Below are 14,780 nucleotides of genomic sequence, written 5' to 3'. Positions count from 1 at the left end.
GGTTTGTGATATGATTTCTGACGAGGTGGGCTGCGTGGTAAAGGAGTGGTATGTGGAGGTGGAGGTCGTGACACTGGAGGATGTTGGGACGGTGCGGGTGATGGTGCTGGCAGGGCTGGTGGTTGGCAAGGAGGTGCTGCTTGGGCAGTTGTAGTTCGGGGTGCAGCAGAGGACGCGGATCCTGTAGTTGAGGCACATCTTAGACTTGCCTGTCTGGTCTTCGTTCTTGCACACCAGTCCAAAGTGGACGTCGCACTGCACGACCTGTCCCACCTGCTGGATGGAGACCTCGGGGTAGTCCTCCGCCCGGCACTCGATATCCTTTGGATGTTGACAGACTTCCTTCCCGGCGGCACGGATGCGCTGGTAGGTTTCGAAGTCTCCCTGGTTGGGCCCCGAGGAGGGGATGTCGACGTCGAACCATTCGCTCCACGAGCACACCTCGGGCTCACAGGCGGTGGTGGAGGAGGTCACGCTGGGGTAGTAAATGGTGGGTGTCAGTGTGGGGCTGCTGGTGCTGGTGTAGGTTTGCGATATGATTTCTGACGAGGTGGGCTGCGTGGTAGAGGAGTGGTACGTGGAGGTGGAGGTCGTGACACTGGAGGATGTTGGGACGGTGCGGGTGATGGTGCTGGTAGGGGTGGTGGTTGGCAAGGAGGTGCTGCTTGGGCAGTTGTAGTTCGGGGTGCAGCAGAGGACGCGGATCCTGTAGTTGAGGCACATCTTAGACTTGCCAGTCTGGTCTTCGTTCTTGCACACCAGTCCAAAGTGGACGTCGCACTGCACGACCTGTCCCACCTGCTGGATGGAGACCTCGGGGTAGTCCTCCGCCCGGCACTCGATATCCTTTGGATGTTGACAGACTTCCTTCCCGGCGGCGCGGATGCGCTGGTAGGTTTCGAAGTCTCCCTGGTTGGGCCCCGAGGAGGGGAAGTCGACGTCGAACCATTCGCTCCACGAGCACACCTCGGGCTCACAGGCGGTGGTGGAGGAGGTCACGCTGGGGTAGTAAATGGTGGGTGTCGGTGTGGGGCTGCTGGTGCTGGTGTAGGTTTGCGATATGATTTCTGACGAGGTGGGCTGCGTGGTAGAGGAGTGGTACGTGGAGGTGGAGGTCGTGACACTGGAGGATGTTGGGACGGTGCGGGTGATGGTGCTGGTAGGGCTGGTGGTTGGCAAGGAGGTGCTGCTTGGGCAGTTGTAGTTCGGGGTGCAGCAGAGGACGCGGATCCTGTAGTTGAGGCACATCTTAGACTTGCCAGTCTGGTCTTCGTTCTTGCACACCAGTCCAAAGTGGACGTCGCACTGCACGACCTGTCCCACCTGCTGGATGGAGACCTCGGGGTAGTCCTCCGCCCGGCACTCGATATCCTTTGGATGTTGACAGACTTCCTTCCCGGCGGCGCGGATGCGCTGGTAGGTTTCGAAGTCTCCCTGGTTGGGCCCCGAGGAGGGGAAGTCGACGTCGAACCATTCGCTCCACGAGCACACCTCGGGCTCACAGGCGGTGGTGGAGGAGGTCACGCTGGGGTAGTAAATGGTGGGTGTCAGTGTGGGGCTGCTGGTGCTGGTGTAGGTTTGCGATATGATTTCTGACGAGGTGGGCTGCGTGGTAGAGGAGTGGTACGTGGAGGTGGAGGTCGTGACACTGGAGGATGTTGGGACGGTGCGGGTGATGGTGCTGGTAGGGGTGGTGGTTGGCAAGGAGGTGCTGCTTGGGCAGTTGTAGTTCGGGGTGCAGCAGAGGACGCGGATCCTGTAGTTGAGGCACATCTTAGACTTGCCAGTCTGGTCTTCGTTCTTGCACACCAGTCCAAAGTGGACGTCGCACTGCACGACCTGTCCCACCTGCTGGATGGAGACCTCGGGGTAGTCCTCCGCCCGGCACTCGATATCCTTTGGATGTTGACAGACTTCCTTCCCGGCGGCGCGGATGCGCTGGTAGGTTTCGAAGTCTCCCTGGTTGGGCCCCGAGGAGGGGAAGTCGACGTCGAACCATTCGCTCCACGAGCACACCTCGGGCTCACAGGCGGTGGTGGAGGAGGTCACGCTGGGGTAGTAAATGGTGGGTGTCGGTGTGGGGCTGCTGGTGCTGGTGTAGGTTTGCGATATGATTTCTGACGAGGTGGGCTGCGTGGTAGAGGAGTGGTACGTGGAGGTGGAGGTCGTGACACTGGAGGATGTTGGGACGGTGCGGGTGATGGTGCTGGTAGGGCTGGTGGTTGGCAAGGAGGTGCTGCTTGGGCAGTTGTAGTTCGGGGTGCAGCAGAGGACGCGGATCCTGTAGTTGAGGCACATCTTAGACTTGCCAGTCTGATCTTCGTTCTTGCACACCAGTCCAAAGTGGACGTCGCACTGCACGACCTGTCCCACCTCCTGGATGGAGACCTCGGGGTAGTCCTCCGCCCGGCACTCGATATCCTTTGGATGTTGACAGACTTCCTTCCCGGCGGCGCGGATGCGCTGGTAGGTTTCGAAGTCTCCCTGGTTGGGCCCCGAGGAGGGGAAGTCGACGTCGAACCATTCGCTCCACGAGCACACCTCGGGCTCACAGGCGGTGGTGGAGGAGGTCACGCTGGGGTAGTAAATGGTGGGTGTCGGTGTGGGGCTGCTGGTGCTGGTGTAGGTTTGCGATATGATTTCTGACGAGGTGGGCTGCGTGGTAGAGGAGTGGTACGTGGAGGTGGAGGTCGTGACACTGGAGGATGTTGGGACGGTGCGGGTGATGGTGCTGGTAGGGCTGGTGGTTGGCAAGGAGGTGCTGCTTGGGCAGTTGTAGTTCGGGGTGCAGCAGAGGACGCGGATCCTGTAGTTGAGGCACATCTTAGACTTGCCAGTCTGGTCTTCGTTCTTGCACACCAGTCCAAAGTGGACGTCGCACTGCACGACCTGTCCGACCTGCTGTATGGAGACCTCGGGGTAGTCCTCCGCCCGGCACTCGATATCCTTTGGATGTTGACAGACTTCCTTCCCGGCGGCACGGATGCGCTGGTAGGTTTCGAAGTCTCCCTGGTTGGGCCCCGAGGAGGGGATGTCGACGTCGAACCATTCGCTCCACGAGCACACCTCGGGCTCACAGGCGGTGGTGGAGGAGGTCACGCTGGGGTAGTAAATGGTGGGTGTCAGTGTGGGGCTGCTGGTGCTGCTGTAGGTTTGCGATATGATTTCTGACGAGGTGGGCTGCGTGGTAGAGGAGTGGTACGTGGAGGTGGAGGTCGTGACACTGGAGGATGTTGGGACGGTGCGGGTGATGGTGCTGGTAGGGCTGGTGGTTGGCAAGGAGGTGCTGCTTGGGCAGTTGTAGTTCGGGGTGCAGCAGAGGACGCGGATCCTGTAGTTGAGGCACATCTTAGACTTGCCAGTCTGGTCTTCGTTCTTGCACACCAGTCCAAAGTGGACGTCGCACTGCACGACCTGTCCCACCTGCTGGATGGAGACCTCGGGGTAGTCCTCCGCCCGGCACTCGATATCCTTTGGATGTTGACAGACTTCCTTCCCGGCGGCACGGATGCGCTGGTAGGTTTCGAAGTCTCCCTGGTTGGGCCCCGAGGAGGGGAAGTCGACGTCGAACCATTCGCTCCACGAGCACACCTCGGGCTCACAGGCGGTGGTGGAGGAGGTCACGCTGGGGTAGTAAATGGTGGGTGTCGGTGTGGGGCTGCTGGTGCTGGTGTAGGTTTGCGATATGATTTCTGACGAGGTGGGCTGCGTGGTAGAGGAGTGGTACGTGGAGGTGGAGGTCGTGACACTGGAGGATGTTGGGACGGTGCGGGTGATGGTGCTGGTAGGGCTGGTGGTTGGCAAGGAGGTGCTGCTTGGGCAGTTGTAGTTCGGGGTGCAGCAGAGGACGCGGATCCTGTAGTTGAGGCACATCTTAGACTTGCCAGTCTGGTCTTCGTTCTTGCACACCAGTCCAAAGTGGACGTCGCACTGCACGACCTGTCCCACCTCCTGGATGGAGACCTCGGGGTAGTCCTCCGCCCGGCACTCGATATCCTTTGGATGTTGACAGACTTCCTTCCCGGCGGCACGGATGCGCTGGTAGGTTTCGAAGTCTCCCTGGTTGGGCCCCGAGGAGGGGAAGTCGACGTCGAACCATTCGCTCCACGAGCACACCTCGGGCTCACAGGCTGTGGTGGAGGAGGTCACGCTGGGGTAGTAAATGGTGGGTGTCGGTGTGGGGCTGCTGGTGCTGGTGTAGGTTTGCGATATGATTTCTGACGAGGTGGGCTGCGTGGTAGAGGAGTGGTACGTGGAGGTGGAGGTCGTGACACTGGAGGATGTTGGGACGGTGCGGGTGATGGTGCTGGTAGGGCTGGTGGTTGGCAAGGAGGTGCTGCTTGGGCAGTTGTAGTTCGGGGTGCAGCAGAGGACGCGGATCCTGTAGTTGAGGCACATCTTAGACTTGCCAGTCTGGTCTTCGTTCTTGCACACCAGTCCAAAGTGGACGTCGCACTGCACGACCTGTCCCACCTGCTGGATGGAGACCTCGGGGTAGTCCTCCGCCCGGCACTCGATATCCTTTGGATGTTGACAGACTTCCTTCCCGGCGGCACGGATGCGCTGGTAGGTTTCGAAGTCTCCCTGGTTGGGCCCCGAGGAGGGGATGTCGACGTCGAACCATTCGCTCCACGAGCACACCTCGGGCTCACAGGCGGTGGTGGAGGAGGTCACGCTGGGGTAGTAAATGGTGGGTGTCAGTGTGGGGCTGCTGGTGCTGGTGTAGGTTTGCGATATGATTTCTGACGAGGTGGGCTGCGTGGTAGAGGAGTGGTACGTGGAGGTGGAGGTCGTGACACTGGAGGATGTTGGGACGGTGCGGGTGATGGTGCTGGTAGGGCTGGTGGTTGGCAAGGAGGTGCTGCTTGGGCAGTTGTAGTTCGGGGTGCAGCAGAGGACGCGGATCCTGTAGTTGAGGCACATCTTAGACTTGCCAGTCTGGTCTTCGTTCTTGCACACCAGTCCAAAGTGGACGTCGCACTGCACGACCTGTCCCACCTGCTGGATGGAGACCTCGGGGTAGTCCTCCGCCCGGCACTCGATATCCTTTGGATGTTGACAGACTTCCTTCCCGGCGGCACGGATGCGCTGGTAGGTTTCGAAGTCTCCCTGGTTGGGCCCCGAGGAGGGGATGTCGACGTCGAACCATTCGCTCCACGAGCACACCTCGGGCTCACAGGCGGTGGTGGAGGAGGTCACGCTGGGGTAGTAAATGGTGGGTGTCGGTGTGGGGCTGCTGGTGCTGGTGTAGGTTTGCGATATGATTTCTGACGAGGTGGGCTGCGTGGTAGAGGAGTGGTACGTGGAGGTGGAGGTCGTGACACTGGAGGATGTTGGGACGGTGCGGGTGATGGTGCTGGTAGGGCTGGTGGTTGGCAAGGAGGTGCTGCTTGGGCAGTTGTAGTTCGGGGTGCAGCAGAGGACGCGGATCCTGTAGTTGAGGCACATCTTAGACTTGCCAGTCTGGTCTTCGTTCTTGCACACCAGTCCAAAGTGGACGTCGCACTGCACGACCTGTCCCACCTCCTGGATGGAGACCTCGGGGTAGTCCTCCGCCCGGCACTCGATATCCTTTGGATGTTGACAGACTTCCTTCCCGGCGGCACGGATGCGCTGGTAGGTTTCGAAGTCTCCCTGGTTGGGCCCCGAGGAGGGGAAGTCGACGTCGAACCATTCGCTCCACGAGCACACCTCGGGCTCACAGGCTGTGGTGGAGGAGGTCACGCTGGGGTAGTAAATGGTGGGTGTCGGTGTGGGGCTGCTGGTGCTGGTGTAGGTTTGCGATATGATTTCTGACGAGGTGGGCTGCGTGGTAGAGGAGTGGTACGTGGAGGTGGAGGTCGTGACACTGGAGGATGTTGGGACGGTGCGGGTGATGGTGCTGGTAGGGGTGGTGGTTGGCAAGGAGGTGCTGCTTGGGCAGTTGTAGTTCGGGGTGCAGCAGAGGACGCGGATCCTGTAGTTGAGGCACATCTTAGACTTGCCAGTCTGGTCTTCGTTCTTGCACACCAGTCCAAAGTGGACGTCGCACTGCACGACCTGTCCCACCTGCTGGATGGAGACCTCGGGGTAGTCCTCCGCCCGGCACTCGATATCCTTTGGATGTTGACAGACTTCCTTCCCGGCGGCGCGGATGCGCTGGTAGGTTTCGAAGTCTCCCTGGTTGGGCCCCGAGGAGGGGAAGTCGACGTCGAACCATTCGCTCCACGAGCACACCTCGGGCTCACAGGCGGTGGTGGAGGAGGTCACGCTGGGGTAGTAAATGGTGGGTGTCGGTGTGGGGCTGCTGGTGCTGGTGTAGGTTTGCGATGTGATTTCTGAGGACGTTGTCTGCTTTGTTGAGTAGTAGGTTGTGGGGATTGATGCCTTTGTGGCCTGTGTTTGTCTTTGGTATTGTGTTGTTGGTTGTGATGTAATTCTTGTATGAATATATCCTGTTTCTGGTGGAGCTGTTGATATTGGCGTTTCCTTATGTTTTGTTTGCATATATGGTGTTGTTGATACTTCTGTGGATGATGTAATTAGAGTTGTTGAAAAAATTGGAGTAGTTTCAGATGTCTGTGTAGTTCTTTGGGGTGCTCTAGTTGTCTGACATGATACTGTCTTATTTTTGCAGCATTTAAATCTTAGTTTATAATTATAGCAGATTGGTGGTAGTTGGTCTTTATTGTAGCATTTCAACCCTTCTTCTGTGCTACATGTTATGTGTTGCTCCAGGAGTGGATATGGTGTATTAGGGAACCTTACTGCTCTGCATTCAACTTCCTTTCTGTTATCACAGACTTTGTAACCCTTCTTTTCTATGTTCTGAATTGTGTCAAAATCTCCATCTTCATATCCAGACCCTGGATAACTGACATCATACCACATTGACCAGTAGCATTCTTCTTTGATACAAATTGTGGCTGAAGGAGAAGTGGTGACAAGTGTTGTCATTTCACCTGTGAGTGTGGTTGTTTCTCTAGTAGCTGAAGGTGCAAACGTCGTGCTTTCAGAAGTTAGAGTAACTGGTGATAAAGTGGTTGAAAATGGTGTTGTTTCTTCAGTTGGACTTGATGTTTCTGTGCTCTTAGCTGGTGGTGTGTTTGGTGTTGACATGCTGAAATGTGTTGTGGAAGAGCATGGTACAAATTGACAGCATAAGATTCTGATTTCATAATTGTCACACATTGTTGAAATTTGATCTTTGTTGTAACATATAAGCCCAACTGTTGTACTACATTCTACTTTTTGGCCAAGGTCTTTCAGTGGTATATTGGGGAATTTCTCTGCTCTGCATTGAACAGCCCGTGGAGTCTTACAGACTTCATAACCTTTAGCTCTCAAATCATCAAATGTTTCAAAATCTCCACCATCATAGCCAGGGGTTTGCAGACTCCCATCATACCATTCTGACCAATCACAGACTTCATGAACACATACTGATGTAGTTGGAGACACTGTGAAAGAGATAAAGAAGAGACTTCAAAACTTAAATTCCTGCATATATTCTCTTTTTCATTATGTGAAATAGGCTGAAAATTTTCTTCAGGTGATTTGTTTGCATTGCGAACCTGTAGTGTATCAAGTTAGTGTACTTATAATTTTATATGAAGTAGAATAGAAAATCCATCACCCAGTGATTTAATGTGCTAATGTGCTTGGAACTGTCACTTCCTAAGAGATTGTTAATTATGTTTTACAAAACATGTTGAAGTAACTCCCATGAAGAATTTATTTACATTGGGGAAAAAAATAAAAATCTAACTTTTCTTTTCCATTTGATTCAGCATAATTGCTTCGTTTGCTCTCTAGAATGTTGAAGCCCCATTCAAGTCCAGCAGAAACAATAACATTTACTCTATGCATCAAGATTAATAGGCACTTTTTTCTTCCAACTAAGGTGACTCCTCATGCAATATACTGCATTGTCTTTGCTCCTCCATTTGAAGGAACAGGTTTCTAAGCATTATTATCTTAAGTAAACATTTATTGGTTTAGAGAGCAGTCCATAAGCTTTTGCAGGTGAATTCTCATTGTGAAATGGCTGTAAAATGGCTAATGAATTCCAGCAGTGCTGATAGTTTCTGAGTGCTTTCAAAACTTCTAAGTTGTATACTGAATACTTATTTAATTAAACAACATATGCCCATAGTAATTAGAGATTGCCAACTTGAAAAATGCTCAACAGGAATTCTAAATACAAAAATTTCAGTATCTCAATGCCAATATCTGAGCAATCCACTTAGTACTGTAATTATAAATACCATTAACCCTACCATGAATTTTAGGGAAAGTAATAATTCCATAATTTAATAGAAAAATAATGAATTACTCATTCAGTAACAATTATTCCAGGTATAGAAATAGTTACAATTACAAGTAATGTCTTTTTATTGTTCATGATGAAGATAAGGAAAATTATAGTATGAAGCCAGTGTGCAGTGCTGTTTCAGGAGTGGTTTTATTTTCTAAGTTTATTTCCATCTATTAACTTTGTTACAAAATACTGACTGAAACTAAATGTGAATAACAAATAAGACTTAATGTTATTTATTTTGAAGTTGTACTAATCAATTTATGCTGTGAGTGTGAGCATGGTTTTGTAACTTGATTTTACTCACTATTAATAGAATGTATTCTTATGGGCTATAAAGGATGTACCTGTGGAAGTAATGGCAGGTGGCGTAGTGCTGAAATGAAATATTGTTGCCATTGTGGGTGATGTTGAGGTTGGACATTCATAGACAGTCCTTTGAAGTGTTCCATTGGGACCACAGGTTGCGACAATACACCCTCCTGTGCCATCTGTAGTATTGTAAATCACATCTTTATAGTTGTACTTCTGTCCCTCATAAACACAGACACATTCTGTAAATCAAAAGACAATGTTATTCCTTGGTATCTGAAAAACAAAGCAGATTACCTCAAATGCATCCTATATAGATAAAATCAACTTTGTCAACATACCATCTTCATCATACTTGCATTTTTTGCCACGATCTGTGCATTCACTGGAAAAGAGAAAAGGGAGGTGATAAATGTAAATATATTGGTTCATGACATAATTTTATTGTTTCAAATTTTTCCTTTGATATTCATTGTATTTATATGTAGAAAGACTGTATCTTCTCTGAGTTAGATTTTGAGTTCTGATGTACAAATTCAGGTTAGGTAGGATTACTCAGTTTTCTGGCAAGAAAGGCAGCTCTTTCATGCAGCATACTAAAAATCCAGTATTCTTACTGGTGCTTCGAGGGGTGGGTGAAGATGTGGGGAGGGGTGATTTGAAATGTTCTTATCTCCCTGATAGGTATACTTATTTTTTGGAAAGGAAAGTGCAGTAAATGTATCATCTGAGAGAGGATCATCATGGATGTTGAGGTTATATATGCAGTGACTTCCAGAAGATGCAAGAATGTATTCTGTTTTTCAGGGGAATTTATCTATTAAGAACTAAATCTTGATATGTCTATTTATAGTGACTATGGGCATATGTACACTGGATAAACTTAAGTAAATATGGGTATGTATTTATCAGGTTAGGTTCAGTGCTGTTAATGATACTGACAGTGCAGACAAAGCTGTCTATGAACTACAAAACGTGCCACGAAATTTGGGTTAGCTCAGATGGGCTTCATGCTAAGCTCTGTTATTCTGACTGGACTGCTTACAGTGTTACGGTGTAGCTATTTTAAAGCTGTCTTTAGACCAGGTGTTAACTGATTCTGCTAACTTTGTGTTATTTGATAGAAGGCTTAGCAGCATTTGTCCCAGCATGTCAACAATTCTGACAGAATGTGTGGGAATACTTGCTGACTGTTACTAACATGTAAGTACCAGTGAAATAACAGAAACAAGCTCAAAATAATGAAGATTAGTTGCCTTCTAAATAATTTCACATAATGATTTTACAGATATTTTAATAGAAATGTCCAGACTATTGCCATAACTATTGTTACTTGAATTTGGTTGAAGTTAATTTAATAATTATAATACTAATTTAAAAGTACTTTAATAAGAATACAGAATAATTAGTAAACTAACTTTTCTATAGTAAAATATTTCAGCATGTCATCAATTAAAAAAAAGAAAATTAGACATTATTCAGCAGCCTATGACTGTCCTACTTCCTGTTGGTAAACAAAAAAGTGCATGATATATTATGTTGTGAAACTTTCAACTAAATGTTTAAAATCTTCACTAATCCTACCATAAATGACAATTCTGCTTTGAAGGCATCTGTATTCCTGGTTTGTAATTTTTTCCATTTTCGTAACAACCACAATTAGAAACACAGGTCATGGTTTCTTCATCAAAATATGGCTTATTATTTGGACAGTGTGGATAGCAGCCTGCAATAAAAAAAAAAAAAGATATTTACGTTGACACTAGACCTTTCACAAGTAGAAGTAACTCTATATTTCGCTTATATCTGTTTTTCCCAAATTATTCCATATGGTAATGGAATTTCAGACTTTGTTACTGCTATTCCTTTCATTGAACATTAAGCTTTGGAGTATTTTGTCCTCTTTTTCACTCCAAACAAGTTCATGATCCATTAGGCAGTAAGATACTAATTATAATATCTCTTCATATAATTTCTAATATAAACGTCATATATTGAGTAACATGAATTTTATTAATCTGATTGCCTTTTAGCCTCTTATAAGTAGGATGGTATATGCATAATTATGTTTACCTTCCAGGCCTCTCAACTCATGAAGGCAATTCCCGCTTGGGTTATTGCAGGTTTTCATACAAGGGGCTCCACATGGCTTGTAGTGCCACTCACATTCCCCTTGCGGATTGTAGTAATCGCAGAACAGAGCTGGAGGAAGGAGAAATGACAGAAGAACTTTGAACCTTTTGTTCTACAATCTGTCTGTTTTGCTGGGTAAAAATCCCGTGTGATCCGCATAATCACATAGGTGGTGAACAGTATAGCACCTTACTTCTAATTTAATACAATTGTTACACTTCAACCACCTTTTGACACCAGTAGTTACAAAGCATAGAACAGAGTTACACATTAATCCTGAAAAATCAACTGTTTGAATCATTGATATTAGCTAGTATGCAATAATAGTGATTTACACTAAGCCTTATGTAGACAGGTGGAACTGTAGTAGAATATTATAGTTCACCAGTTGTGTATCATGATTGACAAGTAAATCAGACACTAGTGACACCGCTGGTAAAGCTACTATCAGTGGTTTCATTTTAAGAAAATAGATAAGCTTCCAGTGATTTACCAAATGTCCTTTGTAGGGTTTTTTTTGGTGCTTTTTTAGAATACAACAGTGCTTCTTACAAATACAATTTTATCCTTCTTTCTTTATTTATTCTACTTGTATTTCTTTTTTACTTCTCTGTTTTCTTTCCCTCTAGACCCCTCCAAAAAGTAGTAGGGTGAAACTCACGACAAATGGATGGGGTTCTCCATGAAATGCAGATGTCCAGCTCATTGCACGCTTGAGCATAGGCAGCTACTGCTGTACAGAAACATTCACAGTCTCCTCCAGTATCACAGGCACAAGCATCATCTACGCATGCTTCGTAATATTCATTTGGTTCAACCTGTTGGAGAAAACATTTGAGTTTTCATGAGTTTCCACTTGTCCTCTTTGGAAAGGCATTCACCGATCTAAAAAAGGTGAATAAAATATCTGAAACTAATGACTCTGTATGTGTGAGAAAGATAGGAAAGGAAGAAACCATGAGAATGTTTTGGAAAAGTAAGAGGAAAATAGAATAAAACTATTACTAATACGTCATAATGAAAAGAGCTATTTGATGCTGAAGATACATTTGCAGAAATAATACTGTTACGTTACTACAAACTAGGACACAGTCATATATATCAGGTGGCTGGTATTTACGGTACTAGAAAACGATGCCATTTGAAAGTAAACATATCCTGAGATTCATCTGTGGTTGTCCCTTCTATTAAAAAAACAAGTATCAATTTCTTTAGTGTACTAATTCAAGACAAGTTGTCAAGCATGACAGAGTGTATTTTAATGTATTTCTCAGCTATACCACACAAAAATTACTGTAAACTCTTGCTCAGGAGTATTTAAGACTCAAGTTTTAGTCATACCTGTGAGTGACACTTTGCAAACACTTCACTGGTAATGATACTGCATTGCTTCTGTGCCCAGGCTTTCCTGTATGGGTTTGCAGTGCATGGGTCCTTGGTACGATTGGCATTTGGGCAACTAGAAGATACTTTCCAGCTGTTGGCAAACTCCAGCACATTTCCTACCACAGACTGACTGCGAGTAGTGAAGTCATTATTTCCATTGCCATCATAGTTTCCACAAAGTCCACAGACATGTCCCTGCATGGGGATAAACAAAAATTATAAAGATCAGTAAGGTACAGTACCCGCAAGTAACAGACCTCAGGATGAATCTTACCTAAGTTTATCTAGGCCTTTTCAGTAGCACTGTTGGACATTTTATTGAAATATCTTTCATGAACAGATGTTTCTAACTTCTTGTTAGGATAAGAACAGGAAGCAGACTTACAGTTTTTGTTCTTAACACTGAGGTAGCTAGTTTAATCCTGAATATGCCTCTTCAGTGAAGGCTTTACATGAAGAAAGCTACTTTTGCAGTTGCTGTTATGCCATTGCTGAATAATGTAATTTAAGGAAAATGTGTAGTCAATCTAAGTCAATCTAAGTCAACACTACAGGGTCAGTAATATGCTGTTTCTGCTCTTTCAGTCTTCCAGTTACAGCCTAAATTTACATTTTTTTTTTTCTTCAAGAGATAACATGAATATGTTCTAGAAATAATTTTATCCAGGTTTTGGATTTTAAAATGTACCTCAAAGCTGGGACTAAGTTTGATGAATATACTGGTTTTTCTGTCCCACATGAGTATCAGACCGACAGTAGTGTCAACCACCAGGTAGATGCCCATGGAACGGATTTGGAATGGCATTTTTCCTCCAGGTGTCCTCTGGATAACATCAGAGTGTCCATCACTGAGTATCAGCTCATAGTTCTATAACAGGAAAAAATAGAGGCCAATTAAAGAAGTGACCTATTAGGTTATATATGTTTATATATTGCCAGTAACTGTTCTTGAAATAATAACTCTATTATCATCAAAATTCTTCTATTCAACAACCTCACATTAAGCAATCCTTCTATAGAATTCCCTCCTTTGCTGTCTCTAGCAGAAAGCAGAACTGTTAGCAGTGAGCAAGGAAGTGTAGTAACATTTTCACTGTCTTGTAGGACACTTCTATGGTGCAGTTTGTCTGGGACAGCTTGTTCTATCCTTCTGGCTCATTGGGCCTGTTGTACAACTTATTAAAGAAAATGCTTACCCCCAGGAAAACTTTAATAGACTTGGAGCAGGTGGTTCCAGTAGTACCACATGGAATGTTCTCAGTGATGACTCTGAAGGTTCCCTGATTCATACCTTGTTGACCACAATAGTTCTGAAAACAGGGGAATTATATTCAGTGTGTAACAATGCTACATGGTCATACGTAAAACACAAGGTACTTTGATAGTGCAAAAATCTGGGAAGGACTCTGTTACCTGGACCAGAACATATTCACAGTCTCCTTCAAAATCAAAGCGTTTGCCATCAAAGGTGGTGTAATGCCCATCTCCATAAACAGAACAGGTTTCCAGGCAAGGTTCCTCAGAGCAGTGCCATTTTCTGTTTCTACATGTGCTACATAAGACAGAAGGCACTCCAAATGTAAAAATCAAACATAGATAAAATATTGCTTTTATGTACATTCCTGCAAGTACATCAATCTCATCTTAAAATGTGTTAAGCCCATAATGAAAAAACAAGGTTTGCTCATTCTCAGAAATGCAGCACAGCTCAAGAGCCTTTGGAATTTATCCAAAGGCTGTGTTACTTCATAATGTCATGAATATTTTGGGTTAAAAAATACTTTAAATATTGTTGCATGTATTGAAATGTAAAGATTGCCTGTGAGGAATAGGGCTTTATTGACTTGAATCAATATGACAACATCCAAACCGTACTGTTCTTCTGACCACTTGGAACTTACGTACTGTGTGCCATTGTGAAAAACAGAGCTTGCTTTTTAGGTACTAAGTGGATCATCTTATGCAGGATTCCTTCGTGATATCAAGCAGATTTTGATACTGCTAGAGTAAAATGTTGTAATTCACCTACACTTTAAACTATTCTCAGATGCTTAAAAAATTATTTTTCAGTATGCTCTTACCAGTTGTTACAGCCAACTCTGATTGATTCGCCTGGAGTGTAGGAATTCCCATTGTGAACACATGGACAGTCCTCTGGAGCTATACAGCCACCTTTGCCATCTAACACTTGATTATGAGGACATACACAGCCAGAGACACAGTGTGTTTTGTACTGTAAGGATCATATAGAAAACACGACTTGAAACATTTCCTGTTGGAAGAGTCTCATTGTAGCTGGTAATCGTAGAAGAAATCTAGTTTAATATGCTTTCAACCACGTACAAATAGTCTATACTTACACATTCCATATCTAGAGTCTGACAGCTCTTCTGGCATCCTGCTCCTGCCACATCTGCAGTGGCATTGCCACAGTCAATATAGACCATGGGAGGTATGCAGACTGAAAAAGACAAAAACCATGAGAAATGTGAGATCAAGCATGTACTTATATCTTCATAGTGCTTTAATGTGGACTGAAGAAAAAAATAAAAAGGACTCCTTTGAGATGCATGTATCTTAAAATAATGCATTTGACCAGAAAGAGAAACTGAATATTGTTTTGAAGTCACGCCCATCTGGTTTTGTGCTTATG

General features: G+C 46.3%; 1 protein-coding gene across 1 annotated transcript in view; it reads right to left on the bottom strand.

Moving 5' to 3' along the window:
• Positions 1–14,780, bottom strand: part of LOC136017482 (mucin-5AC-like) — a 51,244-nt gene that overhangs the window by 18,588 nt on the left and 17,876 nt on the right. The window contains exons 20-31 of the mRNA XM_065685796.1: positions 14,488–14,588; positions 14,209–14,360; positions 13,541–13,679; positions 13,324–13,437; positions 12,816–12,995; positions 12,083–12,322; positions 11,403–11,559; positions 10,682–10,810; positions 10,193–10,334; positions 8,950–8,993; positions 8,644–8,850; positions 274–7,439 (exon numbers count right to left, since the gene is read on the bottom strand). Coding sequence (XP_065541868.1) covers positions 274–7,439; positions 8,644–8,850; positions 8,950–8,993; positions 10,193–10,334; positions 10,682–10,810; positions 11,403–11,559; positions 12,083–12,322; positions 12,816–12,995; positions 13,324–13,437; positions 13,541–13,679; positions 14,209–14,360; positions 14,488–14,588 — 8,771 coding nt within the window. The remainder of the gene's footprint in view (positions 1–273; positions 7,440–8,643; positions 8,851–8,949; positions 8,994–10,192; positions 10,335–10,681; positions 10,811–11,402; positions 11,560–12,082; positions 12,323–12,815; positions 12,996–13,323; positions 13,438–13,540; positions 13,680–14,208; positions 14,361–14,487; positions 14,589–14,780) is intronic.

This window comes from Lathamus discolor, chromosome 6 (assembly GCF_037157495.1).
Source record: "Lathamus discolor isolate bLatDis1 chromosome 6, bLatDis1.hap1, whole genome shotgun sequence".
NCBI lineage: Eukaryota > Metazoa > Chordata > Aves > Psittaciformes > Psittacidae > Lathamus > Lathamus discolor.
This window is presented reverse-complemented; position numbering and strand designations above follow the sequence as displayed.